Source organism: Sus scrofa, chromosome 16, assembly GCF_054392235.1.
Source record: "Sus scrofa isolate SSC_HxYL_T2T_F1_AM1 chromosome 16, Sscrofa_HxYL_maternal_Yorkshire_Landrace_v2.0, whole genome shotgun sequence".
NCBI lineage: Eukaryota > Metazoa > Chordata > Mammalia > Artiodactyla > Suidae > Sus > Sus scrofa.
Genome location: NC_139398.1, coordinates 47282276 through 47309628, shown reverse-complemented (window position 1 = coordinate 47309628; position 27353 = coordinate 47282276). Strand labels below are relative to the sequence as shown.

Below are 27353 nucleotides of genomic sequence, written 5' to 3'. Positions count from 1 at the left end.
CCAAGGTGTCAATAACGAGTTAGTTACTATATGACAAGTAATACAGTAAATTTACAAATTAGTGAGGAAAGGGAGAATTATCCAGTATTTGGGGAAAAAGGTAATTGTGGCATACAAAAATGAAGTTTAAAAGTTCTGTATTAATTATAGCTAAATGCTAACAAATAGGTATAAGATTTCACAGGTTATGACCTTTCTAATCATAAAAGCAATAAATCATATATTCAACATCCATAGATTTTGAAAACCAGCAAAACAAACTGAGAACTTAAGTGGCAAACAGGGAAAAATAACTGCAGCATAGATGACAGATGAAGAGTTAGTATCCTTCCTGTATATAGAGCTCTTTCAAAGCAGTTAAATAAAGACAGATGCCTTGAAATAATAATATGTAAAGGACACCAATAATTCATGAAATGGCCATAAGCATATGAAAAAAACTTCTCTCTTTGGAACAGTGAAAGAAACGACCATTGAAAATGATATACTATTTTCCTTCTTTCACATCAGCATTAATTTTTAAAAAACAATAATGCCCAAGGTTATTAAGAATGCGATGAAATGCTCTCAGGCCCCATATTAGGAGTGTGTGCTGGGTCAGCCTTTCTGAAGGGCAGTTTGACAAAGAGTCAAGCCCATTGATTCCCAAGTTTACTTCTAGAAATGCATCCAAAGGAAGTAATCAAACATGCGCAAAAAGAAATGTATGCAAGAATGTTATAGAACTTTTTTTGCGGAGTTCCCATCGTGTCTCAGTGGTTAACAAATCTGACTAGGAACCATGAGGTTGCGGGTTCGATCCCTGACCTCGCTCAGTGGGTTAAGGATCCAGCATTGCTGTGAACTGTGGTGTAGGTCACAGACGTGGCTCAGATCCCATGTTGCTGTGGCTCTGGCATAGGCCGGTGGCTACAGCTCCAATTAGACCCCTAGCCTAGGAACCTCCATATGCGGCCCTAGAAAAGATGAAAAAAAAGAATTTTTTTGGAATATCCACAGAATTAATAATTCCCCTGACAAAGAGAAACAAATGTTCAATAATAAGGGCATTTTTAAATCAGTTGTGCTAAGTCCATTCAATGGGATTTTATGCCATATTTTATAAATAACATTTTCAAATCTTACTTATGCTATGGGAAAATATGATCCAATATTAAGTATTTGAAAAAGAGCAAAAATCAAAATTTTATGTACAGCATTATTTCTTTTTTGTAAAATGTAACTCCAACGCTATGATCAGAACTATTACTCCCTGGTTGTTACAACATTAAAATACCTCTGTATCCTCAGATCAGTAGGAATTGCTTCAACCATTCCCCAGGAACACATACACTACCCACAATCTGCAGCTAAAAACTTATCCTGTTTCGGCTGTTAGGCCTGCCTCCATTCTAATGAGGGACCTGACAAGCCAGTCATTAGATCCTTCTACTATTACCCTTCACGGGGTCCCTTATTGTGGAAGGGGAATTCAGGGTAGAGGAAGAGAGAGATTCACTTAATAAATGAGTCACAAAATGTCCTTCGTGTTAGCCAAACTCACACAGGATCTCAGAATATTTCAGTCATTTCCTTCAGGTTCTATGATTGTATTCTAATCCATAGAAAGATCACCATGTGGGATACTTGAGATTTGCAATGCTGCTTTAGTCAGTGAGTCCTGCCCCACCAGCAGCCACTGCCCCCAAGCTTCAGCCACAGGCACAAGTCCACTGTCTAGGGTGCTACCCACCCCAGGCTGTAACACCTTCCAAGACTTTCTCCCTCCTATTCTATGTCTCCTGGCCTCACAGATTTTTGTACCTTTTAACCCTTATGCTTGCCCCTCAGGAACTTGCCTTTTCTTTTCTATAGCCTTGGGGTTGGGTTCCCACTTATTTTCAGCCATGTCCATTTTGAGTGCAGGATGGGGAACAGAAGACAGTTTAGATTTAGAGGGGAAGGTGAAAAGGGCAGAGGCTCCCAACTACATCCTGAAGAAACCAGATCCTTTAGGTTTCCAAGGCCCTCATGCTAGCTCTTCTCCCCATTTGCATATTACATTACATGGGCAGGTAGAGGAAGGGAGGTTCCAGGATAGAAGGTGGGTGGGAAGAAAGCCCATCCTGCCATGTAAATCAAGTACACACAAAACGCCAGCATCTTAATGGTGGTTATCTTTGAGTATATACTTTCTTATCTGTATTTTCTTAATTTTTGTAATCCAAAATGAAATAACATATAAAATGACTGATCAATTAAATCAAAATATCTGGGGTTAGCACTGAGGTATCATGTTTTTGTTTTTTGGTTTTTTTTTAAATCTCCCCAGGTAATTATATTATTTAGTCAGGTTTGGGACCCAGGGATGTTAGTCAACCTCATTTTATAGAATAGAGAACTTAGCCCAGAGTAGTTCATAGTAACACATTTGGCTAATATTTCTGTTGTTCAAAAAGAGAGTTCTTTATGAGATTCAAATTTAACTGAGAAGCAAAACTTCTTGGCTACAGAGGAATAATTTCTGTTGTCACTTTTTTACATACTCACAGCTCTGATGATACAGTTTAAACCAGCCTTACTTAACTATATATCCATAATATATGAGAGTTGACAGAAGCTGTTCATTTACTTCAACTCTGCTTGAAATTCTGATGCTATCTATACCTTATAAAACTGTTCGAAGAAGCAGAAGACTGCTTCTTCCATCACTTGCCCTAATTCTCTATTTCCAAGGATTAGGAAGAATGAGACTTCATTTCTACTTTGCTTCAGTTTGCCAATTGGAAAAGAATATGCTAATTAAATAAGTAAACATATTTATCAAGTATCTACAATGTATCCAACACTATTCTAACTTATACTCTCTGATGTTCATGATTTTGTCTTCAATAAAAGCAAAGACATCCTGCCAAAATTCTAGTGTGGTCATATGAAGGCTGTCTATTCACCATGTTGGATTTTTATTCTGTGCCTTTTATAAGGCAACAACCCTAATATAGTAAGAAGTGATTCCACTTCAGTTATGTTAAAGTAGTTTTAGAAGCACACAAGACAGCCATGAGGAGGGGAAAAGCAGAATCAAGACAATAAAGACACCCATGGAAGGCCAGCTGATAGAATATAACGGTAACAGGGATTCAGGAGCAATGCCAAGCTGAAAGACTTCAGAGAGATAAATTTGTTCACTCTCTGACACTAGGACCACCCATCCAAATTGCATTTGTTTTCTTAAACTCTTTTCAGGAGCAGGACGCTTCGGGCAATTTTACAAGTGGCCACAGTAGAGGGCCACTTGGAAGATGCCTTTTAAAGACTCAAGGAAAGCCCACTTCTCCAAATCCCTTATAGCCCAATAGTCATTGTGCATTAACAGTAATAGATTCATTATTTGGTTCTGCACAGATGGGAGAAAGACATATCTAATATGAATCACAGATGGAACCTTAGAGGGCAAACTTCTACTTATACAGATATCTCCTCAAGAGCATCCTGAGCTATGCTTCATCAGAAACTGCTTAGTCATGGGTAGTGACGAGGCACAAAGCTCACAAGATAAAACTTTCTAGTTCTAAACAGCTCTAGCCATCAAATATCTTAATTATTCCAAATTCTGTCTACCAGGACTACTTCTTCCCACTGGATCTATAGTAAATAAGTCTAAACTCTCTTCCAGCTTTTCCAATAATTGAAAACAGCTGTCATGTCCAACTGAACCTGCCTAAACCTTGCTTCTTCACCTCTTTCTCACCTGCCAGAGTCCCCAGTTAAAATGGCAAATTCCTGACATGAACAACTTCCACTTCTGGAAAGCACAGTGTTATATATACATTGAGCCTAAAGAAAGTAAGGAGGATCGAAGGAACAGTGGTCAAATTACATTTGACTTTTCAATGTCCAAAGGCCAGCTAGGCTAGCACAATCCTTCATAAAAGTCATTTAAGATTTGTACTTATCTACTTACCAAAGAACTTCTTGACACAATATTTTTAACATCAAGGAGAGTTCCACAAGAATCTAGTGGGTTAGAAAACCCATTGAGCATGCATACCAATCAATATATCAATCAATCCATTTATTGTACACATACTAAAAGTCCTATGCATTGAAGATTGAGATCTTTTTTAAGGATTAGTATTATTAAAATGAAAGTTAATTATATGAAAAGGGCATTCTAGGGAGACATGATCACTGAAGTTCAACACAGACATGCTTCTTAGAGCAGTAAGTTCCATTTCCCAGCACCAACCCCTATCCCATGTGCAGTAGAGATACTAACTGTGGAATGGCACTCACATGTCAGAAGAATCACCCCGAGGAACACAGTCAGGCTGAGATTCAAAGAAACTCTACATGTGTTGCATCACAAGTCTGGTTATGAAGAAAGGTCTGATTGTGGCCAGATATTTACCCTTGAGATAATATTGTTTCAAGACTTCCTCCCCACAGAATGAAATCCCTTCTTTTCCACTCCCACAACATAAAGATTGCTTTGAGTATTTGTTCTCAGCTGGTACATGCAGGAACCTTGGAGCTATTTTTCTCTTTAAAATGTTAGAAAGAAACTCTTTTTCTTCCTCCCATATGACTGGCACTTTATAAAACACTCTTAAAAAGTCTCAGCCAATACACCCTGAGGGACTAGAGGAGAAAACATGAGAAACAGCAAAATGTTTCAGCTCACAAAACCTCTACCTGCTGAGCAAGACAAAGGGTCCCATTAAGGGGAAAGAAGACAGGTTCCTCTGTCAAAATAGTAATAGTGATAATATACCATTATTGACATGCTTTGAATGCTTTGTGCCAGGCATTGCACTTTATGTGGATGAACTCTTTTAGCTCTCAGAATAAACCTGTGAGGTAAATATTCTTCTTACCCCTTTGACAAGTGAAAATGAAAATAGAGAGGCTAAGTAACTCACCAGAGATCACACAGCTAGCAGCAAAGTGGCAGTGCTAGGCTTCAAACTCTGGCGACTGGATCCTAGAGCCTTTCCTCTTACTCTTTTTCTCTATTGCCTTCATGTATGCTATGTATCTCGTGATCTATAGAATGAGTCACAAGAAACTAATTTGGTTTCGATGCCAGCCAACTGTGTCAATGACCTTAAACTTGTTCCTGCATGGCCAGAGAGTTCCAGACTGCCTTTTAATTCTACCCAGCAGAACTGGCACCATCCTGGCTCAGGGCCCAAGTTAAGGCCCACAGAGACTTTTTTTCACCAGTGGGTGGCAATATTGTTACATGGAGCCACTGGAGTGCAGTGAAGGCCTGGTATCCTCTTGAAAAGCAGAAAGGCCTCACCTCCTGGTGGATAGATCATTCCAGGCAGCCCCAATTTCTCTACTGTCCCCAAAGTTCCTAGGATAATCTTGTGAGAAAATAGAAGGATCTAGATTAGGAGAATGCCCAGAAAACTCTTCATTTAAATAATTCTTCCTCTGTCCCACCTCAATCATAATTTACACATTTATTTTCCCACTAGGGCATGTCATTCTTAGGAAAAGAGACGCTACAATCTTTGCATCTGTAATTTCCCTGGCCTATGATAGATCTCAAATAAATGGGTGAATGAATAAATTTCAGTTCTTCAGATGCAGTCAATTCCACTCCAAAACAAAACAAAGTCAAGGAATATCTGCAGAATCCTATGCAGTTGCCCATAATTACAATGAGTCCAGACTTCCCTGGTGGACTCTACACTGAGTTCAGCCACCCAAAAATCCTCAGAAAGCCTCTCAAGACCCTCTGCTCTGGACCCTTGAAGCTGCAGTACCTGATCTATCCTTACATTGACCTGGCTGTTCCACAAAATGGTCTCAGCTTAAGCAGAACAGATGCCAAGCTGAACTCCAAGTAATTTCAACGAAGAGGGCCCAGTAGTTGAGGTAGTCGAGGGCCTTCCCAAGGAACTCCATAATAACCCAAGGACAGAGCCACCATGTGACACTCTAGAAAAGGAGCTCACATCTGTATAAAATCTGGGAAAATTTGAGGAAGATGCTCTAATCCAAAACATTTCTAGCAGCCTGTCATATATCTGAAATCCTACTATGAAAGATCTAGGCCCTTGGGATTATGTAGATAACTTATGACACATCCAGAAAACTGTTTACAAGGTTTTTAACCATGAAAAATAAGGGAAGTAGTGATTTCAAAAAAAATCTATCCTAATGTTTAGGTAAAAACTAATAAAAATTCAAAATGTACATTTAAAAAAAATCTACTAGGGTATTTATAAAAGTCAGAATTAGAAAATTCTTTTCCTTTTTTAGCACTTTGTCAAATATCAAGGATTTGTTTTCTGGTTATAGACATACCAGGCTCTGTCTACTCTTCTAGTAGTAACACACTGATGTAAAGCTAATAAGACATACTACTGGAGTTCCCATTGTGGCTCAGCAGTAACGATGCTGGCTAGTATCCATGAGGATGCAGGTTTGATCTCTGGCCTCACTCAGCGGGTTAGGGATCCCACTGTGAGCTGTGGTGTAGGTCGAAGACACAACTTGGATCTGATGATGCTGTGGCTGTGGTGTAGGCTGCAGCTCTGATTTGACCCCTAGTCTGGGAACATCCATATGATGCATGTACAGCCCTGAAAAGAAAAAAAAAAAAAAAAAAAAGACATACTCCTCTCTGACCATTTAGGGGAAAAAAAACACTTGGTTTATTTTGATGATTATAAAATATATATAAATTCATAATAGAGAGTTTAAAAAATATAAAGTTCTGAATAATATCTAAGAAATTATTGACATCTTGATTCATGTTCTCATCTTTTACATTTTTCATATATGCATAATGTTTTTATAAAATATAATCCACATCTGTTTACATGCTTTTTTCTTCCTCTTTCCTTTATTATATCTGTTTTCCATTTTCTCTACTTTCAGTCTCTGTGAATTTTAGAAATTTTCTTTATGCACCCATATATAAGTATGTTTTACTTTTGCACAGAGGGAAAAAGTCATTCAAACCATTCTCTTCCTCTAAAGCTCAATAGAAAGAAAGATAAGTAGATGATAAATAGATGGTAGGTGATAAATAGATTCATAGGTGATACCAGATAGATAATTAGACAAACAATTGATAGATAATAGATAGCCAGAGGGATAAGGATAAAAGGAAGGAGAGTAGAAAGATTTTATGTATTATTTGTTTATGTAGATATTCTTCATATCTTAAATGGTTTGTGATCTTTGGTAGAAAATTTTTTTCTTGTCTTTATTTTAGATTCCATCAGGATCATCATACCTGTTATTTTTGCTTCACCCTTCCTCATTTCTATAGAAATTCGTTATACTAGCTCAAAGTTAGGCCTAATTAGTTGCATTGACTGCAATTTAAGTTGACTGTGTTTACACAGCCCCTATGGAAGCACACCTTCACTTCCTAAATCACTCTGTAGTTTTCTATGGTATCTCAGGGCTGGGAGAAACTCTTAAATATGTTCTCTTCTGCCTCACACATCTTCCTTTCTCCTTACCTTGTGCTTCACTCCATGTCTGAATCCCTTTGGCAATATACTTCCTTGATGACCATCTAGCCAAGATGGGCCATCTTTTTTTTTTTTTTTTTTTCATTTTATAATTATTTTTTTAAGTTATTTCCCCAATACAATTTTTTTCTACTGTACAGCATGGTGACCCAGTTACATATACATGTACACATTCTATTTTCGCACATTATCATGCTCCATCATAAGTGACTAGACATAGTTCCCAGTGCTACACAGCAGGATCTCATTGCTAATCCATTCCAAAGGCAACAGTTTGTATCTGTTAACCCCAAGCTCCCCAATCACCCCACTCCCTCCCCCTCCCCCTTGGCAACCACAAGTCTATTCTGCAAGTCCATGATTTTCTTTTCTGTGGATCTTTAATGACAGGAAGCTTACTACCTCTTGAGGAGACGCGGGACATTTTTACAGTGATCTAACAATTAAAATACCCTTCTGCCATTCTCACCCACTGTTATTTCTTTTTTCGTCTTTTTTTTTTTTTTTTTTTTTTTTTTGTCTTTTTAGGACCACACCTGTGGCATGTGGAAGTTCCCAGGCTAGGGGTCAAATCAGAGCTATAGCTACTGACCTATGCCACAGCCATAGCAACACCAGATCTGAGCCGCATCTGCAGTCTATACCACAGCTCACTGCGATACCAGATCCTTAACCCACTGAGTGAAGCCAGGGATTGAACCTACATCCTCATGGATGCTAGTCAGATTTGTTTCTGCTGAGCTATGACGGGAACTTCACCCACTGCTATTTCTAACTGCTGGCATTTCACAGAGAAATTTAACCATAAAATTAATGAAGAAGGTGAAAGACTTATACACTGAAAACTACAAAACATTGCTGAAAGAAATTAGACACCAATAAATAGAAAGACATTTTTTGTTTTATGGATTAAAAGACAATATTAAGATATCAGTACTACCCAAAGAGATGTGCAGATTCAGTGCAATCCCTATAAAAATCCCAGTGGTATTTTTGCATAGGTATAAAAATCCATCCTAAATTTCATAAGGAATCTCAAGGGACTACAAATAACCAAAAAAAAAAAAAAAATCTTACAAAAGAAGAGCAAAGGTGGATGTCTCACACTTCCTGATTTCAAAACATATTTTAAAACCACAGCAATCAAAACAGTGTAGTACTGGCATAAAGACAGACATATAGATCCCTGGAATAGAACTGAGAGTCCAGAAATAATCTCATACATCTGTAGTCAACTGATGAGTCAACAAAGGTGCCAGGACCATTCAGTGGGGAAAGAATTATCTTTTCAACAAGTAGTGCTGGAACAACTAGATAGCCACATGCAAAAACGACGAAGTCAGACCCTTATATTAACACCATCTATAAAAAATAACTCAAAATAGATCAAATATCTAAACATAAGACCTAAAACTATAAAACTCTTAGAAGAAAATGTAAGAGGAAAGCTTCATGACATTGACTTTGGTAATAATATCTTGGATGTGATGACAAGAACACAGTCAACAAAAGAAAATAGACAAATTAAGCTACATCAAATTTATTTATTTATTTATTTTTAATTTTTATTTTTTTGTCTTTTTGCCATTTCTTGGGCCGCTCCCGCGGAATATGGAGGTTCCCAGGCTAAGGGTCTAATCAGAGCTGTAGCCGCCAGCCTTCACCAGAGCCACAGCAATGCGGGATCCGAGCCATGTCTGCGACCTACACCACAGCTCACGGCAACACTGGATCCTTAACCCACTGAGCAAGGCCAGGGATCGAACCTGCAACCTCATGGTTCCTAGTCGGATTCATTAACCACTGAGCCACGACAGGAACTCCAAATTAAGCTACATCAAATTTAAATGCTTTTGTGCATCAAGACACTATCAATAAAGTAATAAGGCAATGCACAGAATGAGAAGAAATATATGCAAATTATATATCTGATATGGAGTTAATATCCAGAATCTATTAAAATTTTCTACAACTTAAACAACCCAATTAAAAATGGTCAAAAACTTAGACATTTCTCCAGAGAAGATATACAAATAGCCAAAAAGCACATGAAAAGATGCTCAATATCACTAATCATAGAGGAATACAAGTCAAAACCCAAGATATCACTTCAAACCCATTAAGCTAGCTATCATTAAAACAAACACAAGAAGCAAAAATGGGAAATAACAAGTATAGGTAAGAACATGGGGAAATTGGAATCCTTGTGCATTTTTTGGTGAGAATATAAATTGTTTCAGCCACATTGGAAAACAGTGTGATGGTTCCTTAAAAAATTAAAAATAGGGAGTTCCCATCATGGCTAAGCAGTAACAAACCCGACTAGTATCCTAAAGGACACTGGTTTGATCCCTGGCCTCACTCAGTGGGTTAAGAATTTGGCGTTGCTGTGAGCTGTGGCATAGGTCGCAGACTTGGCTGGAATCTATCCCGCATTGCTGAGGCTGTGGCGCAGGCCAGCAGCTTTAGCTCTGATTTGACCCCTAGCCTGGGAACTTCCATATGCCATGGGAGTGGCCCTAAAAAGACCCCCCAAAAAAAAAAATTCTTTTAATTTTTTAAATTTTTTAATTAAAAATAGAATTATCACATGATCCCGCAATTTCACTTCTAAGTATATACCCCAAAGAAGTGAAAGGAGTTTATGAAGATGTTATTTGTATACCCATGTTTGCAGCAGCATTTTCACAATAGCCAAAAGGTAGAAACAACCCAAGTGTCCACTGATGGATGAATGAATAAGCAAAATGTGGTACACACATGCAACAGATTATTATTCAACCTTTAAAAACAAGGAAATTCTGACACATGCTACAGTGTGGATGAATCTAGAAGACATTATGAAATAAGCCGATCAGTAAAGGACAGATATTTCTGATTATACTTAAATGGGGTATCTAGAGTGGTCACATTCAGAAACAGAAAGTGGAATGGTGGTTTCCAGGGATGGATAGAAGGAGGAATGGCGAGTTTTTGTCTAATGGGTATAGAGTTTGAGCTTTGGAAGATGAAAAGAGTTCTGGAGATGGGTAGTGGTGATGGTTGCACAACAATGTGAATGTACAGCATGCCATTGAATTCTACACTTAAAAATGGTTAAAATGATAAGTTTTTTGTATATTTACCATACAATTTTTTTAAAAAAAACCTTCAAATATCTGAAGGCAACCATTATGACCACACAGAGTAATCTCCAGAATAAACACATCTCTTTCTTTCCACTGTCCATCATGTGTCAAGTCATTCTCCATTCTGAATCAGCCCATAGGCTGAAAGTGAAGAGAGGTGGTCCTTAGAGAGTAATTAGGTTAAGGTCACCGCAGGGTGAGAAAATGTTGAGGAATAAAAACTATAGGTTTTGGAATTCCCATCATGGCTCAGCAGTAACGAACCCAACTATTATCCATGAGGCTGCAGATTTGATCCCTGGCCTCGTTCACTGGGTTAAGGATCCAGCGTTGCCGTGAGCCATGGTGCAGACCAGGAGATACAGCTGAGATTTGACCCCTAGCCTGGGAATTTCCATATACCGCAGGTGTGGCCCTAAAAACAAAACAAAACAAACAAAAAAAAAACAGTACAGGTTCAACCACCCTTCAGTTCATTCAACTGGGTATTTTATGGACTCAGAGGTATTACCTTATGTTTATCCCTATTAAATACAATGTTATTAGAATCTGTCTGGCAAATTATTAGGGATTCTAATTCTATTAGGCAATGTTACTCCTTGTCTCCCTCAGTTGTATGTACTCAACAGTGTGATGAATGTGCCTGACAGATTTTATTGCACTCAGTGATTAGCAGGTTATAAATGCATTTACATATGTTACATAGACACGTTGTATGTATATAAACAGGCTATAATACAGTGTTTCTTAGCCCAACATCAGGATCTTCCCTCTGAAGTGCCATCACCAGCATCTTTGCATGTGAACATATAGCCAGATACCAGGCCCATCTTTGTCCTTAAGTTTGGGCCCTGTTCTTGTGCCCAAAGATACTGTGAGCAATCTTAGCAAAATGTCTAGACTCCTGGGAGGGTTTCTAATAGAGAGTGACTGTTCTGTGCAATTATGGATCCTTTATCTAGCATCATCAGAGGGATGTTTCTCTCTACATGTCCCAGATTACTGATGCTCTCTAAGCATGTACACTCTCCCCCCAAAAAAGTAACAGTAGTACCAAAGTATATACAGTATTTACAACATGCCATGACCTGTTCTTTTTTTTTTTTGTCTTTTTGCCATTTCTTGGGCCACTCCTGTGGCATATGGAGGTTCCCAGGCTAGGGGTCAAATCAGAGCTGTAGCTGCCGGCCTATGCCAGAGCCACAGCAATGCGAGATCCGAGCCACATCTGTGACCTACATCACAGCTCACGGCAACGCCAGATCTTTAACCCACTGAGCAAGGCCAGAGATCGTACCCAAAACCTCATGGTTCCTAATCGGATTTGTTAACCACTGAGCCATGACAGGAACTCCACCATGACCTGTTCTAAAAACACATAGGATTAAATATTAACTCATTCCTCACAGCAATCTTATGAGATAGATGGTTGTCAACATCATCATCTCCAGTCTTTAAAAGGAAACTAAGGCCCAGAGAGGGAAACTGGCTCAAATTTACACAACTGGTTAGTACGAACCACGAACTGAACCCCCATGGTGTGGCTCCAGAGTGCTTAGTCCTTAGAAGTGGCATTTGACTTTGCCATCCCTCTCCACCCACTTCCAGCCCTTAGGCAATTGTACAGGTGAGTTGGCTTTAAAAACAACACCTACTATGTTTTTACATAGTAAAACATGTACTAACAGTACATGTTTGTAGCAGTACTACTATGCTACAATGGATAAACTGGGATAAACCATGTATTATGGATAAACTAGGGAGCAACCATTTACTTTACAAAGCAGTTTATTGTCGTAAGTGAATCATTTTCAATGACGAGCTTCTCCTGAGACAGGTCAACTGGTTAAAAAGTCATTAATGACTGCCCAGAAATACGGGGACAGAGAAACCAAGCCAAAGGGTTAGGACCACTGCCAACTAAAGATTAATTATAACTGTAAAGTATATCTGGCATAATGTCTATAGACACAATTTTTAAAACTTTTCTTATATACATATATTTTCCCTGTACCACAGCCATGTGTGGGAGAAATTAAGTAGAGGGGCTCAGCGCAGCACCTCACAAGAGGTGTCCCTGCAAACAGAATTTGTCTCATAGCCCCTCCAGTGCTCCTCTGGGGTCAGGTGACCCACAGTTCTGTTGTCACTTTTGGAAATACTATTCATTGGTTCAATCACACACAAAGGTATAATACAGGTGGCTACCATGTTGAAAAGAGTTGCATACAGCCCTGTTTCTTTTAAAAACACCATGTCATGAAACCCCAAATGGTTCAAAGGAAGGGCTTTCAGGAAAGGACTATATACAGAGATGAAGCTGGTTGAAAGGACAATGTTTGTTACCAAAGGGAGTCCAGTAAGGGCTGGTTCTATGGAGGAGGACCCCCCCCCCCACCCTGATGTGAGAAAAGCTGCTACTGCTAGACTCTGCACTAGGGGAAGGCAGGAAGAAATGCCCCTGCTCTCTCTCTCCCCTCCTCACCACTCTCCTGCTGGTGCCTCTCAGGGATACTGAGGGGCAGAGGGTCTGGGTGATGCAGTCAGCAAGGTCAGACATTAGGGTGCAGAGCAGGAGAAAAAGAGTAGAGAGTACATCTGAGGGACAGAGAATAGGAAGCAAATGTTTCCCTCAAACGTGGGAAAACTTAGTCATTGAAAAGGGAGGGTAGGAGTTCCCGTCATGGCTCAGTGGTTAACAAATCCGACTAGGAACCATGAGGTTGCGGGTTCGACCCCTGCCCTTGCTCAGTGGATTAAGGATCTGGTGTTGCTGTGAGCTGTGGTGTAGGTTGCAGGTGTGGCTCGGATCCCAAGTTGCTGTGGCTCTGGTGTAGGCCGGTGGCTACAGCTCAGTTTAGACCCCTAGCCTGGGAACCTCCATATGCTGTGAGAGCGGCCCAAGAAATGGCAAAAAGACAAAAAAAAAAAAAAAAAGAAAGAAAGAAAGAAAGGGAAGGTAACATGTTCCAGATCAAAAACAAAGCTAGAACCAAGATAAGGGATCCACTTTCCAATCTGAATCTGATCTCACTGATTTCAAGTAGTCTGGAAAGAAGCATTAAATCTCAGAGGACATTGATCCCCCAGGCTCCCTCCAATGTATGATGATGTTACAGCATGGCCCACAGTGGTCCACCTTTCCCCAGTAGTGGTGAAGGTGCATGTGCACAGGATGACTCAGCCTTCTGCCTGGATTCACCAGAGAGATTTTCATGAATCACTTGTGTGGGTGACACCTTGCGTGTTGTTATTCTTTCAGTGAATTCTCTCCACATACTAAGTTTGTCTCTGTTTGATTCATGTAGGTGATTCATCTGAAGAAGTTGACCTCACCATGGTTTATCAGGCAGCATCTAACGGAGATGTCAATGCTCTCACTGCCGTGATTCGGGAAGACCCGTCCATCCTAGAATGCTGTGACAGTGAAGGTGAGCTGTATGCATGTTGGGTCCTACAAGATGTCCTGCTCTATCCTTTGAGAGAAACCCTACAGAGATGAGGGCCAAGGAATATCCTTCCTGTAGCTGTGTACAGGTTCCGGAGTATTTCATTTAATGAGACACAAATATTGAAATTCTGAACATTAAGTAAACATATAAATGAACATTAAACATATAAAATAAATATAAAAACACTCTGGAAAGTGGACAGAAAATGACAGACCAGCCAGGACCTTGGGGCCCAATAAATGACTTAGTGGTAAGTTTTCCTGGGTTCATATTTCCCAGACTTGGAGTTGAAGAGGCCAATAATGCAGAAATACCAACAGACATAGGTCAAAAAAGCCCCCAGCAGAAGCCTGCTCTCTAGCCAAAGAAACAAGAAAGGAACCACAAAGAAAGACAGAAATTTTTTAGTCAATAATAAGCTTACGCTAACAAACACTGCCACCAAAAAAAAAACAAAAAAAAAACTATGACCCCAGCCCCATGCATTCTAACCAAGACTAAGTAGGGAACCTGGACCTCCACCTCCACCTGGTAATGAGTTCCCCATATCCCTATCCCTCTACCTGCTGAGGCAGTGTCAGAAGAATCCTTTTAAGAATTAGGACTCTCACCACCACTCAGTAATGAAGTCTTCTCTCTTAGATGTCAGTAGAGGCTAAGTAGGGGACTTAGACTTCTAAACCCATCTGGCAATAATGAGGTGGCACCCCCTTTCACTTTGGAGCAGTGTCAGAGAAAACCAGGTAAAATAGAGGGTTTAAGTAACATTAGGCAGCTCATAACACAATACCCAAAATGTTCAAGTTTCAATAGAAAAATCACCTGTCATACCAAGAAACAGGAAGACCTCAAACCAAATAGAAAAGATTAATAGATACCAACACTGAGATCACACATGTTGAAATTATCTGGCAAAGATGTTCAAGTAACCATGAAAAAAATGCTTCATTGAGCTATTACAAACGTGCTTGAAGCAAACGAAAAAAAAAAAAAATAGAAAAGTTCAGCAAAGAAATAATAGATATAAACAAGAACCAAATGGAAAATTTTAAAATTGAAAAATATAATAATTACAATTGAAATATCAATGGCTAAGCTCTGCAGCAGAATGAGGAAGCAGAGGAAACGAGAATGAACTCAAAAATAGAAAAAATAGAAATGAGATAGTATGAAAAATGGAAAGAAAATAAGCTTAAGGAGTTCCTGTCATGGCTCAGTGGTTAAAGAATCCAACTAGGAACCATGAGGTTTCGGGTTCAATCCCTGGCCTTGCTCAGTGGGTTAAGGATCCGGTGTTGCCCTGAGCTGTGGTGTAGGTTGCAGATGCAGTTCGGATCCCACGTTGCTGTGGCTCTGGCGTAGGCCGGCAGCTACAGCTCCGATTTGACCCCTAGCCTGGGAACCTCCGTATGCTGTGGGAGTGACCCAAGAAATGGCAAAAAGACAAAAAAAAAAAACTTAGAAAATGAAGAGGAAGAAGATGGAAGAGGCGAAGGAGGAGGAGGAAGGGAGGAAGGAAGAGGAGGAACAGAAGAGGAAGAAGTGTCAGCCTTAGGACCTATGGAACTATAACAAAGAGTCTATCACTGCTTTCTCTGTCCCAGGACTTCTAGGAAGTCATTAATGATTTTTAATCAGTTTACCTGTCCCAAGAGGAGCTTGGGATTCCCTTATCATGACAGTGAAATGTTTCCTAGGAGTTCCCGTCATGGTGCAGTGGTTAACAAATCCGACTAGGAACCGTGAGGTTGCAGGTTTGATCCTTGGCCTTGCAGTGGGTTAAGGATCTGGCGTTGCCGTGAGCTGTGGTGTAGGTCTCAGACGTGGCTCAGATCCCATGTTGCTGTGGCTCTGGCGTAGGCCGACAGCTACAGCTCTAATTAGACCCCTAGCCTGGGGACCTCCATATGCTGTGGGAAGCAGCCCTAGAAAAGACAAAAAGACCAAAATAAATAAGTAAAATGTTTTGTAAAGTGAGTGGTTGTTCCCTAATTTATCCATGGTAGTTTTTTGGGTGTTTTTTGTTTTGTTTTGTTTTGTTTTTTAATTTTGCTTTTTAGGGCCACACCTGTGGCGTATGGAAGCTCCCAGGCTAGGGGTGGAATCAGAGCTACAGCTGCCGGCCTACACCACAGCCACAGCAAGGTGGGATCCGACCCATTTCTATGACCTTCACCACAGCTCACCACAGCTCATGGCAATGCCAGATCCCCCACCCACCGAGCGAGACCAAAGATCGAACCCGCATCCTCATGACCTCATGAACACTAGTTGAATTTGTTTCCACTGTGCTACAGTAGGAACTCCTTCATTTTTTTTTTTTTTTAAGCTGACTTACTTCCCTTAGGGTGAGAAGTTGGAAATGAGGAGAATCAAAGGTTAAACACCACTTGTGTGATAAGTGCAAGACCCAGACTGATTGCATTCAATCCTGACTTGTACTGCCTGACTATGAATGGAAACGAAGATAGGGCATATCAGAATTTGTGGGACATAGCTAAAGCAATGCTAAAGGAGAAATTTATAGCACTAAAGACATTCATTAGTAGAAAAAGTATTGGTCAATAATCTAAGTGCTAACCTCAAGAATCTAGAAAACGAAGAGTAAACTAAATCCAAAGAAAACAGAAGAAATAATATAGAGAAGAATAGAAATCAATGAAATTGAAAACAGAAAAATAAGAAATAGTTCTTTGACAAGATCAGTAAAATTGACAAACCTCTAGCAATAATGACAAAGAGAAAATTAAAGAAAATACAAATTATCACCATCAGGAATGACCCTACAATCATCTAGAAGATAATAAGAGAATACAGCAAACAACTCTTACTATTTAAATGCAATAGATCAATTCCTCAAAAAAGACTACCACAGTTCATCCAATAGGAAATATTATTTGAATAATATTTGCTTGGATTGTGCATTGTTTTGGCAGTGGTATAGGCCAGCAGCTACGGCTCCATTCAACCCTTAGCCCAGGAATTTCCATGTGCCACAGGTGTGGCCCTAAAAAGGAAAAAGAAACACACACACACTATTAAGGAAATTAAATTCATAACTTCAAAATTTCCAGAAAAAGAAAAATTCCCGTCATCAGGCCTAGGTGATTTCACTGGAGACGTCTATAAACTTTTAAATGAGAGTTCCCTGGTGGCTCAGCAAGTTAAAGATCCAGTCTTTTCACTTCTATGGCTCAGGTCACTTTTGTGGCAGGGGTTTGATCCCTGGCCCAGGAATTTCCACATGCCATGGGCATGGCCAGGGGAAAAAAAAAAAAAAAAGTTCCTATTGTGGTTCAGCAGGTTAGGGACCCAACAAGGTCTCCATGAAGATGTTTGTTCCAGCCCTGGCCTCGCTCAGTGGGTTAAGGATCCAGGATTGCCACAAGTTGCACTGTAGGTCACAGATGCAGCTTGGATAGTGCGTTGCTATGCCAGTGATGTAGGCTGGCAGTCGCAGCTCCATTTGACCCTTAGCCCAAAAATTTCCATATGCCACAGTTGTAGCCCTAAAAAGAAAGAAGGAAACACACACACACACTCACAAGTAACAAATGTCTGTGAGGATGTGGAGAAAAGGGAAACCTAGAACACTGTTGGTGGGAATGTAAATTGGTGTAGACATTGTGGAAAATAGTAGGTTCCTCAAAAAACTAAAACTAGGAGTTCCCTAGTGGCCTAAGCAGTTTGAGGATCCAGCACTGTCACAGCTGTGGCTTGGCTCTCTGCTGTGCTGCAGACTCAGTCCCTGGCCTGGGAACTTCACAGCCAAAGGGAAAAAACCTAAATATGGAACTACCATATGCTTCAGCAATTCTACTCGGGGGTATGTGTCTGAATAAAATGAAGAAAAAAAACTTTTAAATAAAATTAATATCAATTCTACATAATCTCTTCCATAAGTGATAAGAGAAGGGAACTTTTCTCAGTTATGTTTATTAAACTAGTATTATTCTAATATGAAAATGTGACAGAGATGATATAAAAAATAAACATACAGACTAGTACTCCGCATTAATACAGATACAGAAATCCTTGGCAAAATATTAACAAACGGAATTCAGTAGTATGTTAAAAAGAATTGTGCGCCATGACAAAGTAGAGTTTGTCCTAGGAATGTAAGTCTGGTTCAATATTTGAAAATCAATCAATGTAATCCATCATATTAAGCAGCTACAGAAGAAAAATCACATGATGATATCAATTGATGTAGACAGGGCATTTGAACTATCATCCATAATGATGCAAGTTCAATCCCTGGCCTCACTCAGTGGGTTAAGGATCTGGCATTGCCATGAACTGTGGTTGTAGGTTGCAGATGTGGCTCGGATCTGGTGTTGCTATGGCTATGGTGTAGGCCAGCGGCTACAGCTCTGATTGGACCCCTAGCCTGGGAACCTCCATATGCTGCCAGTGCAGCCCTAAAAAAAAGACAAAAAGAAAAAAAAAAAAAAAGAAGAAGAGCATTTGACAAAATTTAATACACATTAATGATAAAAAAAAACTCAGAAAAATGGTAGTGGAGTGGAACTTTTTCAGTTTGATAAAGAGTTGTACAAAAAACCCCTAGAACTAACATTTTACTTACTGGTGAAAGACTGAATTCTTTGCTCCTAAGACCAGGAACAAAGCAAATATGTCCACTCTCTCTCATAGTCAGCATAGTGCTGGAAATTCTAGCCAGTGCAAAAAGGCAAGAAAAGAAAAGAAAAAGCATCTATATTGAAAAGGAAAAAAGAGGGAGTTCCCATCATGGCGCAGCAGAAATGAATCCGATGAGGAACCATGAGGTTGTAGGTTCAATCCTTGGCTTTGCTCAGTGGATTAAGGATCTGGCGTTGCTGTGCACTGTGGTATAAGTCACAGACATGGCTCAGATCTGACGTTGCTGTGGCTGTGGTCTAGGCCAGCAGCTGTAGCTCCGATTGGACCCCAAGCCTTGGGAACCTCCATATGCTGAGGGGTGTGGCCCTTAAAAAAAAAAAAAGAAAGAAAGAAAAGGAAAGGAAAAAATAAAACTCTTCCTTTTTTGCACAGCTTGGTTGTCTACATAGAAAATCCTAAGGAACCTATGAAAAAAATCCTTCAACTAGTGACTTGTGCAGTGTCATAGGATACAAGATCAATACACAAAAACAAATGTATTTCTGTGTACCAGAAATGAACCTGTGGACACCAAAATTAAAACCGCAATAACAATTAAAATCACTCAATAAAAATGTTTAAGTGTGAATAAAACAAAATACATACAAGATTTGTATACCAAAAACTGTAAAATGCTGATGGAAGAAACCAAAGATCTAAACAAATGGAAAAACATACCATGTTCATGGATTAGAAGATTCAGTGTAGTAAACTGCATGCTCTCCAAATTCATAAACAGGTTCATGCCATGTCTATCAAACTCCAGCAAGATGTTTTTGTAGATATAGACAAGATTATCTAAAATTTATATAGAAAGGCATAAAAATAGGATAGTTAAAACAATTTTGAAAAAGAAAATGGGGGTAATCTGTCTACCCAGTTTCAAGACTTAGTATGTAGCTACAGAAAGCAAGACTATGTGGTATTGGCTAAAGAATAGACACACAGATCAATGGAAAGGAATAGAGAACTCAGAACTAGACTCACACAAATATGCTCAACTGATCTTTGTCAAAGGTTCAAATGCAGTTCATTGGAAGAAGTCCTCTTCAACAGGAGTCAACAAGTGGTGCTGGAGCAATTCAACATGGAAAGGAGAGGAGGGGAGGGGAGAGAAGAGGAACGGGGAGGGGAAGGGAAAGGAAAAAGGGAAGGAAGGGGAAGGGGGAAAGGAAGGAAAGGGAAAGTAAGGAAAGGGAGAGGAGAGAAGGAGGGAGGAAGGAAGGAAAGAAGGAAGGAAGGAAAAGGGAGAGAGTGAAAAAGAGAAGAGAAAAGAAGAGAGAGGGTAGAGGAGAGAGAAAGAAAGAAAATTTTGCCACTATTTAAGACATAGCACTTCATTGCTGCTTTTACCAAGTACAGATGCCTGGAAGAATATTAAAAGGGAGAGATTTGGAGAGAAACTGGGTTCCCAGCTGCAGTCTTTCAGTAAGAACAGCAGTCCTAGTATTTATCCATTTTCAGGGCTTCAGGGGTCTCTGTGGTCATAGTTTGCAGTTAACCTAGAGAAGAATCGCAACCTCAACATGAATCTCCAATCAAAAAAACATCTAAGCAAGTCTCAGGTGGGCAAGGGATGTGTCTGGCATTGGTTTCTTCACCTGAAGGAGTGTGAAGCACCTGGATTCTGCCTCACCAGCCTAGCTTGTTCCAACAAGCCCTGAAAAGTTAATCAGAATGTGTAACTTCATCTGTTTTTATTCAAGAAGAAAACATGAAAAACCGAAACGTGGCCTATATTGATTCCAAAAACAGAGAAGTATTTTAATAAAGGTGGCCTTTTTTAGCAAGAATTTGTACAACCCAAGGCTAGGCTACCATCACTGCCCTGTACCACTTACCACCTCCAATAAATGTGTGCAGCATCTGTCTGCCCAGCTGGAGTTGCTTTCCAAAGACACTTTCAGATTCTGCATTGTTCAAACTAAGTCAGGATAAACCTGCCGGTTATGTCCCAAATTATGCTGATTAAATTTTATCATCTTCACAAAATGTTTTAATCAATCAATTACAGCAAAATTACAAAAGATTTAATAGGGCCATAAAAATACATAGTTTATATGAACATAGCAACAATCATCATCTCTCTTCAGCTCAACAGCTGGGTCTGTCTTGAGGACAATTCATTTATCTGCAAGGAGCATAATAAATGAACAGGCAAATAAAGTCTGCCCATAAATTTCACAGGCTAAACATTTTTAAAGGCTGTTGAAATGTCTCATTCCAGGATGTACACCCTTAATGCATGCGGTTTCTGGACGTCAAGTGGACACAGTGAAGCTGCTGTTGAAGATGGGAGCCAACATTAACATGCAGGACACTTACGGCCGCACAAGTCTATGCCTGGCAACCTATCTGGTACCAAGTGCATCTGTGGAGGGCATTAAGGAGTCAGGTGGACTAAATGTGTTGTTGTGGGGCCCCACTTGCTGAAGAGTGTTCTTAGATTTATGCAGCTGGCCATTAGAACTAAAAATCATTGCTTTAATCATCTCCAACAGTTATATCACCACTTAGAGTTGATTTCATGGATTTAAGTCATTCTGTATCTTCCTAACAATCCTATAAGACAGAGGTGATACTGCCATTAGAAAATATTCTTCCATCTTAACTGCATCAGAATTTCTCTTGAGGGATTTCCGGACACACGTGGTACTCCTCCTAAGAATGCCCTCCATTAATAAATACCCTGAGTAGGTGGTAGCACATAAGCTGCAGTTAACCTCTCTGGGATAGGATTAGTTGAGTGGAAGCTGAAGGATGAACAAAGTAAGGAATGTTAAGACCTGGAAAGTTGATGGGTAGGGAATAGGAGCAAAATGCCAGGCTCTTCAGGGACAGCACCAAGCACAGGATTCAACCCACTATCAGTGCTCAACTTAAAAATTGTATAGATCCAGTCCTCAACACAACACATTTCCATCTGGCATTTCCCAGCATTAGCAAGTTTGGTAAAGCCTTACTGAAAATCTTCAAGCCTCTCTTCTCTCAAACCTCTCCTTCAGTCCTTCTGGAAGACCCCAGGGCTATCTTGAGTCCATTCAATCAAGTCCTTCTTGGTGCCACTGTTGCTACCGATGCAGCTTCTTGCATTTGCTGTTGCTGCCTGTTGACAGTTGTGGATTTGCCCATGGTGTCCTGAAGCTGTTCTAATCAAGCAGAACACTTCCCTTCCCCAAACACCACACTTTCCTGCCACAAGCTAGCATAGCTGCTAGCATTCCCCAATCCTCACAGAGCTTTTCTTAGAAACTACTCTTTTATCTCTTGTTTGTGTGCCCTCTTCCCCTAGGATTCACATATGAAACTGGAAAGAATTTTTCAAAGTGTTGGGGTGCTTGTTTCAAATGTGGGTTCCTGGATTACACCCTAGACCTCCTGAGTCAGACATTCTGGGAGTAGGACAGGGGTTGTGGGTGGAGAGGGATGTGCCTGCGTGTTACACAAACCTCCGCAGCAATTTTTATGTCCATTCAAGTTTGAAAAACACTGGTCTGTGTGCAGCAGGTTAAGTCCGTTGTCTCAGATAGACCTGTGCCTGCTCTCCCCAACTCCCACCCCTTCTAACAAATGACCTAATAACTGCTCTTGCTATGGACTTACTTGGTGTCTGAGCTGAGGAAAAGAGAACATTTGGATCAAGGGTTGGAGGAAGGGAATAGAGATGGTTTCCAAAGTTAATAGCCACCAGCATACCGAATAGAGTGAAACCAAGCCGTACTTCTTTCAGAGTTCTAAAATTCAAAATTTCAAGTTTCTTGGGCTTGACAGCCACTTAAGGGACTTGGAAGCAAGTTCTCCTTTAGATCACAGTGAACAGCAAGCCTAGCAAGGTGCCACCATTGCAGGCAGCTCTTTCTAGGAACGCATTCTAAGGAGCTGCATATGGAAGTATGCCCACATGACAGCAGGTGGCATTACCATCTTACTGTTGGCCCCACCTCTGTTTGGCAGCCCAAGGCAGGGCCCCTCTCTGGCTCTCCTGAGGCTCCCTGGGTAGAGTAGGGCCATGTGGTATAGTAGTGATTGCACTGTAAAGCCCACCACTCCTGCACTGTTTAAATTCAAGTATCAAAGAAAAACTCAGCAAAGGGAGAACTTAGAAATTGTCTCAGTCACAACTTCAAACTCAATATACAAATAAACTTACCACAGATGTGTGACCTTAGGCAAATTTCACCTCTTTTTGCCTCTTTCACATTTGTAAAATGTAGTAAGTTCATCACAGTTGAAAGAGAATTACCCAGCACATAGTAGGTATAAAACATATTTGTTGATTCTGAATAGTGACCATGGGTTTCAGATGTATTCAATTGTTTTCTTATTTGTTTTCTGGAAAAAAAAAGAAAGAAAGAAAGAAAGAAAAGAAAAAGAAAACCACATACACACATATTCCAGGAAATGTTGCAAAATGAAAAAAATGTTTCAAGTCCTCCCCCATCAGAAGATTTGTTTTTTAAAAACTATGAAACTTTGGCAACTCTGAAATTTGTCCAGCATGCCTTTCTTTTGGGTTTCCTGGTCATATTTTTTTTTTTTTTCATTTTAATCAGAGAACTTGATGACTTGGGCATTAGCAACTAAAACCAGATTTAATACATTAGTAAACTATGACTCAAGATCGAAAGTTATTTGGTTCTACTTAAGCATTAGATATCATTGGTCAATTCTACAAAGCCATTTTCAGTCTTAGAACCTATGAATTTCGATGTGCTTTTGTTGAAAGATTTTTTTTCCCTAGACTTTTCAGAACCGAAAGGTCTTTTTCTTATCGTTACCTTTCTTTTTCCTTCATGCATTTAGGAGCATTTTTATTTTTATAGCTTCTACTATTGCAGGGGAAAATCATCAGTAATCTTTTTCTTGTTACTGGGTAATCTTGAGGCTTAGCTATACAGGAATGGAAAAAGGCTGGAAAAATAGAGTTATTATTATTCCTATGGTAACTTCCTTTACTTATAAGTCTACTTATAATTAAGTGAGTGACCCAAGTGATTCTGGATGAATGTAGGAGCCATTCTCCTTGGCATGTGAGCCAAACCCAGTAATTAGCAATTACTTAAAGTATTAATGAACAGAAAGGGAGGACTAAGTTGCAATTATATTTGTCCTTTGAAATAGGAGAGACAGTGGAGAAATGACCCAGCTGTAAGTGCTAACCGAGGAGGGGCACTATCAGGTCTCAATCTGGAGAACTAGTAGACAGTAAGGAGTTCACAGAGATTTTCTTGGGGAATTCACACAACACCCACAAACCCTTAGAGGGCACTAGTGATACCCCCATATCCATCCAGCAGCAGAAAGATGAGTCAACAAGGTAGCAGAGTGCCATCCTTTGGAGTAGGGCTTTGCTTAGGATTCTTGGCATCAGGAAAGGGACTAGCAAGATCTTATCTTTGTGGCTACTAGCAAGGGAACTTGGAAAAGAGGACAAAGGGCCATTTATCAGATATAGATACACTGATGCATAAGTGAGGCTGGGACTCAAGAATGACGAAGGAGCTCAGTTTTGAATTAGATCATGACATCAAGGTCAGGTCATTGATAAGCATGATTTGGAGCTAAGCCTTAGAAGCTAATTAATCACCCCCATCACATGCCACATTTGGCTCTAGAAACTGAGTATATAAAACTGAAATACCAGTGAGTGGCCCTAGAAATGGGGAGGCAGGGGCAGAATAAAGAGTCTAGGAATCAGTCTGCATTTGATAGGGTAAAGATCCTCCAAAAAACTTGGAATCCACCTCAAGACCTTCATCCTTCTGTTGTCTAAGTTGGAGCTATGGCCCTTAACAAGCCACTTCAGGTCAAATAGAACATGTTTTTAGCCAAACTAAAGGAAAAAGGGAAAGAAAACTGAAAAAATTTTGTTGGACAATGTTATGTGAGATCATGTTATATAATGATGCTCTTGCTCTTCCAGGGTTGGCTGGAAGGCTGTGTGAGTCTACTCAGAAATGGTGCCAAGCACAATATCCCAGATAAAAATGGCCGTCTGCCCCTGCATGCTGCCACTGCTGAGCCCGATGTGAGGTAAATATCTGGGTTCACAGGACTCTCAAGTTGGGAGGCACCTGGCTTGGATTAGAAGGTCATCTAGCAAAAAGACAAAAAAAAAAAAAAAAGAAGGTCATCTAATCCAACCCTCTGTGGCAAATAAAAACAAAATCCATCCTTTTTCTTTTCTTTTGTAGTTGCAGCAGACAGAACCGTAATTCAGTGAATCAAAATATCCTAGAATAATCTCAACTCTAATCTCAATCCCCTCCTACTGATTTAAGAAGAAATGCTACTTGTCATCATCTGAATTCATGTATTCATTCATTCAGTTAATCAGTCAATTATTAATTCAGTAACTATGTATTGAGTACTTATTATGGGCCAAGCACTGTTCTAGGCCCTCACAATTCCTCAGTGAGCAAGACAGAACCTCTGACCTCACAGAGCTTACTTTCTAGTGAAGAATTAGTGACACACTAGTAAACAGGTAAATAGGATAATTGTAAATAGTGACGACTACTATGACAGAAACTAAACAGGGTAAAAGAACACTGATGGGGCAGAAACGTTAATGTCTGAACTCAGAGTCATGCCATTGTTTATGGGCTGGAAGGAAGCAGACCTAGCAAAGGAGACTGAGACAGGGGGGACCATTTGGGTTAGAAGGAAACCAGGACTGTGAGTTGCTGGAGGCCACGTGAAGAAAGGTCCTCAAATAAGTTGGATGAAAGAGAAAGTCACGGTTTTGTAAGACAATTGAACAACGAAGGGAAAAGCTTTGCCCAGACCAAGTGTAGCTTCCCCATTCCTCTGTATGTAAATGGCCTGGGTCTTCAACCTCTCCAAAGTCCCCCTCCTAGAAGCCTGATAACAGTGTTTCCTTCTGTGGCAACATTCAGAGCACTTCCTGAACCTCTGCTGATAGACCAGGCCTCTAACAGGAATTTCGCATTCCCCAGAGCTAGGCTGCAGGCCAGCACCATGGGGGGGCTGTTCTGCTCCCACTTCCTCCATTCCCTGCATCCAGAAGTAAACTGAAGCCATGTGGGGGCTGAGGGAGACCAGGGCCCCTTCCAGGTTAAGAGGTAACAGGGTTTCTTCATTTCAATCTGTTTTAAAGTAAAAGGACTTGGGAAATTCCAGGACTCTTCCCAACTAAGTGTTGACTCTTATTATCATTGGATCACATCCAGGAATAATAGAAAACTAGGATTTACTCAAAGCCCAACAAAACAAGGAAGTTTAGAGAAGAAACAGTAAGCCCAGAGCTAACAATCAGTAGACATCATAAAAAAGATGACTACCTTTTGATGAAAAACAAGTGACTTTTCTAGACAGCCACAAAAATATTTAGTCACAAAATCATACTGTTTTCCTAAGAGTAATCTTTAGAAAAAATATTTTAAATGTACCTTTTAAGCCTGTTCTGCTTCAATTTACTCCACTTAGATGCTTTTTACCTGCCTTACTCAGAGTAGTCATTTCAAAATCTACCTGATTCTGTAAGATGAACATCTGCTCTAGTTATGGTATTAAAGCTGTTGTAGCAAATAAAGCCCAAAGCTTTATTTTGGGCTTTTTAACATAATAAAAGCCCAAACATTTTAACATAATAAAAGCTTAGTCCAAAGTAGGTTTCCTGGATGGAGAGTGGCTCCCCTCCACAAATGGTTCAGGGGCCCAAGCTTTTTCCATCTTGAGGCATCATCAAGATCACAGAATCCTCATTGTTCAGCCTTCAGATGGACTACGAGGGGTGTAGATAAACCTCATTTCTTTAAAATCTCAGCCTGCAAATGACACAGTTCACTTTGGCACACATTCCATAAATAAAGACGAATTATTTGGCTAAGGAGCTCTGGGGAATATAGTCACTGACCAAGAATCCATCTTCCTGCAATGACTCCAGTCCGAGAACAGGGGACATGAATTTTAGTGAAAAGCTCTCTCCGCCATTAAGCCATTGTACCTGGGGGGTGACTAAGCCTCCACAGTCAAAATCACACTCAAGATCATTTTGGTCAATACATTAGGCTCGTCATCTGAAATCGCTGCAATAATAAATTAAAAACCAATTCAAGCACACTTCCTCAATTGTGGACCCATTAGTCTATTTCTTATTATGCCAGCAGTGCCCCTAGACTCTCTAGAATCTATATTACATCGCTAGAACTGAAATAACATGGAACTGTAGCTTTACCTTCTCTTGAAATTGTACCACCACCTTCCGAAGAACTGAAGCCATAAACATCTTCTGTGTGCTGATGATATAATTTTATTATCCTAAATGAACAGTTAGCTGATTCTGAAAGATAAAGCTCTGCTTTTATGTTATGGTAATGCTAGCTGCTGTTAACTAGCAAAACCTGAAGGTTAAAATTAATACTCTGGAGTTCCCATGGTAGCTCAGCAGGTTAAGAACCCGACTTAGTGTCCGTGAGGATACAAGTTCCATCCCTGGCCCCACTCATTGAATTAAGGATCCAGCACTGCTGTGGCTGCGGTGTAGGCCAGCAGCTGCAGTTCCAATTCAACATGTAACCCGAAATTTCCATATGCTGCAAGTGCAGCCCTGAAAAAAGAAAAAAAAAAAAAGAAGATGATTCAGTATTCCAAAACCAAAAGTAGCATTTCTGGAAAATATTCTC

At 40.0% G+C, this 27353-nt stretch overlaps 1 protein-coding gene across 8 annotated transcripts in view; it reads left to right on the top strand.

Annotated features, from left to right (window-relative positions):
• Positions 1-27353, top strand: part of ANKRD55 (ankyrin repeat domain 55) — a 164092-nt gene that overhangs the window by 14952 nt on the left and 121787 nt on the right. For 6 of the 8 annotated variants that reach the window (XR_014831343.1, XR_014831344.1, XR_014831345.1 and 3 more), the window contains 3 exons: positions 13918-14040; positions 20933-21063; positions 24629-24738. Coding sequence is in view for 2 of the 8 variants with exons in the window: in XM_021076740.2 (XP_020932399.2) it covers positions 13918-14040; positions 20933-21063; positions 24629-24738 (364 nt within the window). In the remaining 6 variants the exon portion in view is untranslated. Of the gene's footprint in view, positions 1-13917; positions 14041-20932; positions 21101-24628; positions 24739-27353 lie in introns of all 8 variants that reach the window. The other 2 variants (XM_085002272.1, XM_085002273.1) reach the window with 2 other exon arrangements.